General features: G+C 38.5%; 1 protein-coding gene across 2 annotated transcripts in view; it reads left to right on the forward strand.

The window, feature by feature from the left end:
• Nucleotides 1–1131: 1131 nt before the first annotated feature.
• LOC138003613 (adhesion G-protein coupled receptor D1-like) overlaps nucleotides 1132–4385 on the forward strand; it is a 55878-nt gene continuing 52624 nt past the window's right edge. Inside the window, exon 1 of one of the 2 annotated variants that reach the window (XM_068849780.1) lies at nucleotides 1132–1355. In XM_068849780.1, the coding sequence (XP_068705881.1) occupies nucleotides 1277–1355 (79 nt within the window). In that variant the 5' untranslated portion in view covers nucleotides 1132–1276. The remainder of the gene's footprint in view (nucleotides 1356–4385) is intronic. The other variant, XM_068849779.1, reaches the window with a different exon arrangement.

A 4385-nucleotide genomic window follows, 5' to 3' on the forward strand; every position in this document is an offset into this window, starting at 1 on the left:
CGTTTTTTCTTGCATGTTGATTAATTGGCATTTGTGACTTGGAAAAAAATTACTAGGTAAATATTTTTTTGAGGGGAGAGGGGGGGGGGGGCATTTATTCTTACTTAATTTACGTAATTCTTTAAATAAGAGGCAAAGAATGAAGTGGAAATGATTACAACGAAGCGAAAAGAAAGTTTTACTGTAGGAGTTTAATGACCGAAAACGTTTCGCGCAACAATTATCCCAAATATTTACAAAACGTTTCCCAGCGAGTAGAAGACAAAGGGAAAAAATGAGATGCACAGGTTCGTTTCTACCACCGTCTCTTTTTGAAGACACAAATAAAAGTGGCAGATGAAATACGATAGAAAAATTAAGAGGTTTTCCTCCGAGAAACTTAAGCCTGGTCTAAAAGCATTATAACTACAGGGGGCACCCAACGAATCTGTTCCTCACATTATCTGTTCCCCAGAGGAATCTTACTGGCTGGCAAAAATACAGGTGTTTCGATGAGCTGGCTGTGAAATTTTGTTATTGATAGAGGTTTTGCCTGAGAATTACTGACTTTTTCTAGCATTTCAACCCGAGCTGGCTGTAGAAACTCTAAAGACTGAGGACGAGAAAATAAAAACTAAAAAAGAGAACCCCTTCCCTCTCCCAGAGAGTAGTCACAAACATACTACCGCTGGTCAGAGTTTTTTGTCCCGGTTTTGTCGCTTTTGTTCGGTCGTTTTGGATCGAGGGATTTGAAAGCGCGCAGAATTCCTAGCTGGGAAACCAACCAATTTTATCTAGCTGGCTGGAAAATTTCTTGTGTGTCTTGCTGGGAAAAAGGAACAGATAATGTTTTCCCAGCAACACTGAAAAACACCTGAAAATGCCTTAATAACATTTATTTTCATTAACTGGGGTATAATAATACATTTTACAACAAATTGGTCGTTGGGTGCCCCTGAAAAGCATTATAAGGCGGAAAATTTATAAGAAATCGGAAATCCTCTTTGCCAAAAACTTATCCACAAGAAATCCAGTATGACATTGTTTTAGTATATGGGGAGAGACTTTTTATCTGCGATTAATACTACATGAATATTGATGTGTTTTCTGCGCAACCTGGTGGCAAAGTGCAACGTCAGACATCGTCGAAAGAACTGCGGATGTGAAACTGAAACCACTGCCGGTCGTCGTGTGCGAGAAATGAAGGGTCTTACTTGTTGGTTCAAGATAATGGAAAATCCGGCATATAAGTTTGGTCATATAATATTTCCTTTATAAGCGTCTTAGCATTTGGACAATGAATCGAGCCAAGAAAGGTTTGTTTGACCGCAGGCAAGCGTTGATCTTCCTTTTCTGTACCATTCATTGTATGTTTGGTAAGTTTACTTTGCAATGTCTTCCCTTTTTTAATCAAGAATCTGCACTTAATTTATAACCCCTAAAATACAACCTCTTGAAAGACAGCAAACAAAATATATTCTCTTTTCGTTTCAACCGAAATATAATTTTTCTTGAAAGCAAATAATTGTCTTCAAACCGCCTACTTGATTTTTTCATTTTTGATTTTCAGCGGGTTGAACGATTTTTCTTTGAAAAATTATTCAATTATTTCAGATGCAAATTTAAAGTCTTCGGCTAGCAATATACACCCGCCACTTTAATCGTAATTGGTCGAGTTATATTAATGATGACGATGTTTACCTCACAGAAAAATCGACAGTTACTCGCACGTGTAACTCACTGAATACCAAATAATTCAGACACTTTAAAAATATTCTCTCTTTTTTTTTCTCATTTTGCGTATATCCAACACCACAATGTTCGATAATGCTTTACATTAGAATGCTGACGATATAAATATCGACTCATTAGTATGCACTCCTTGCATTAAGTTAACCTGACAAGCACCTGTTGGTGTTAGGCATATGCAAGAGTTACGAGGCTAGACCTAATTATTCATAGTTGTGATTTCGCGGGACAAAAATCTAAAAGTATGATAAAAATATATATACTAACACGTAGGCTTAAAAATGGCCCTTTTTAATAGCTTGTGCCAATTAGGTGAGTGGCTAATAGACGGCAGATGGTTGAGGCTGCTTCAAGTGTTTTTTTCTTTTCCTATGGTTTGTTACTAGAGCCATTTCATATCGGTCGTTTCGAACCCTCGCTTATTGAGTTACAACCGAAAATTCCGTGAAAACAGTAACTGTTCCTTGTCCAACTCGCTTGAAGTTAAGCGAGTCGGCAAAATTCAGTAGAATTCTCATTAAATTTAAATCGCCAAACCAAGGTAGCTGAAGCGAGTTGGCAATACGCCACTTTCGATATATCAAAATTCAGCTTGAAAGAGAGGTTCAGAGGACAAAGACAAAAGAAAGTGGATGATGTGCTAATATCTTTCACATTCATTGCAACCTGTTTCTATTGTTTTTATCCTCTCTCTCAAGTACCCATCGAAAGAAACCACCGAAAAACTCGTGCATGCTTTCCTTTCTAGTCGTATCGACTACTGTAATAGCCTCCTTTACGGCCTGCCGGCCAAGCAGCTGCAGCTGGATAAAATACAGCGTGTACAGAACGCTGCCGCCCGCGTAATATTTCGCCTACTAAAGCTCTGTAACATTACTCGAACTCCTGCGCTAGTCGATCTGCATTAGTCACCGGTCAGGTGTCGCATTGATTTTAAGATCTGTCTTTTCACCTTTAAAGCGTTGCATGGTCTCGCGCCTAGCTATATTTCGATTTTATCTCTGTAAATGAAAGTAAGTATCATCTCAGGTCATCTGCAGCTCTGTTGCTGAATAGGGCTTTTATTTCGTGTAGAAGACGCACATGACGTAACAAAAGTTTAGGGGTCTTAAGGGATTTAGAATTCTGATTAGGTGTTGTTTCACGATTTTTGTTCTATTGTTTTACGTCATGTGTGTCTTCTACACGAAGTGAAAGCCCTGAATAGGCCTAGAACAACAAGAAAGACACTAGGTGATAGGGCGTTCGTGGCTGCTGCAGCTCCATCACTATGCGACTCGCAGCCGAAACACATCCGTAAAATGGAAAAATTACATGAATTCAAGGTCATTTGAAAACGTTTCTTTTTAGACAAGCATATAGTTTAAAAACTCTCATTTTAATTAAAGCGAAACTCCGGGGTAAATTTGAAGTTATTTTGTATGTTTGGCCTCTGTCCCATGTCTCAATTTTTGATAACATCATTCCCATATCGTTTCATTCGAATCAAATATTGTACCTGAAAGACGACCGAACATGCAAATAGAAATCCACCATTTTGGAGAAAATTTGAGCCGCGGTCAGTGGCCAGCAGCTCGTGGTGACGTAGAATCGTCAATTTTCCGCGGTGTTTTAAAAAAGCTTATGATGAGACAAAACGGACAAAAATACTTCCTTAATATATACAGTACTTCCTTAATACATGTAAGACTTCTCCTTAATGTATATAATACTTCCTTGATATATATAAGACTTCTTCTTGGTATGTAAAACTTGTTTCGTATAGATACAACTGAATGTGGAAATATCCAACTTGTTCCCAAATAAACACAACATCTTGCAAATACATAATGATAAGACTTTCTTTGAACATTTATACAACTCGTGGCACACATACAATACTTGCCTCAAATATTTGACTTCATTCACACAAATAGGATTTGTCTTAAATATGAAACTTGGAGCCACATTTATAAAAATTCTTATCGATAAGTTTGTTGATAACCGATACTTCGTGTAAGACCACTTACAGATAGTGTCCTGGGCCCTGGGAAAAATGGCGGTGGCGTTTAGAGGAACTGACGTTGATTACCATCTTGAAGAGACGATTTTGCGGTTTCCCTCTCACCTTATAGAGTTGGAAAGACAATCTGCTTATCTAAATGCCTTGACAAAGGAGCGAAGACATCGAAATCAAATATCAAAAGAGCATCGACGAGAACAAACTCCAGAAGTTAGGAAGATAGAGACAGACCATGGCCACAAACCAAAACACGCTAAAGAAATTAGAAGAACGCGTGAAACAATTCAAGGAAAAAATAACACGAGGAAACATCAGGTGTTGTGTTAGTCCTTTAAATATTTCAAAATTCATCAGTTCTTTCCAGACAGTGCTCCGTCCGGCTCCGTGTTGAAAAGCGTAACAATCTGCTAAGAAAAACTTAAGAAAGGCAAACAAAGCCTATAAAAACAGGGGCGTAGCGTCCATATACGCACGTGTGCCCGCGCGTACAGCTAAAATCCGATAGCCGCAGCGCACGCTCGCGTGCAACAATGTTGAATGGGATGGCTGAACGAATGCAACGCTGATGTTCACACCTTAGAACAAAAGAAACGTTAGATGATGTTTAAGACGCTGTTTGATGGAAATCAAGCTTCGTTCAACAACTTCCAACATC

Source organism: Montipora foliosa, chromosome 5 (assembly GCF_036669935.1).
Source record: "Montipora foliosa isolate CH-2021 chromosome 5, ASM3666993v2, whole genome shotgun sequence".
Lineage (NCBI taxonomy): Eukaryota > Metazoa > Cnidaria > Anthozoa > Scleractinia > Acroporidae > Montipora > Montipora foliosa.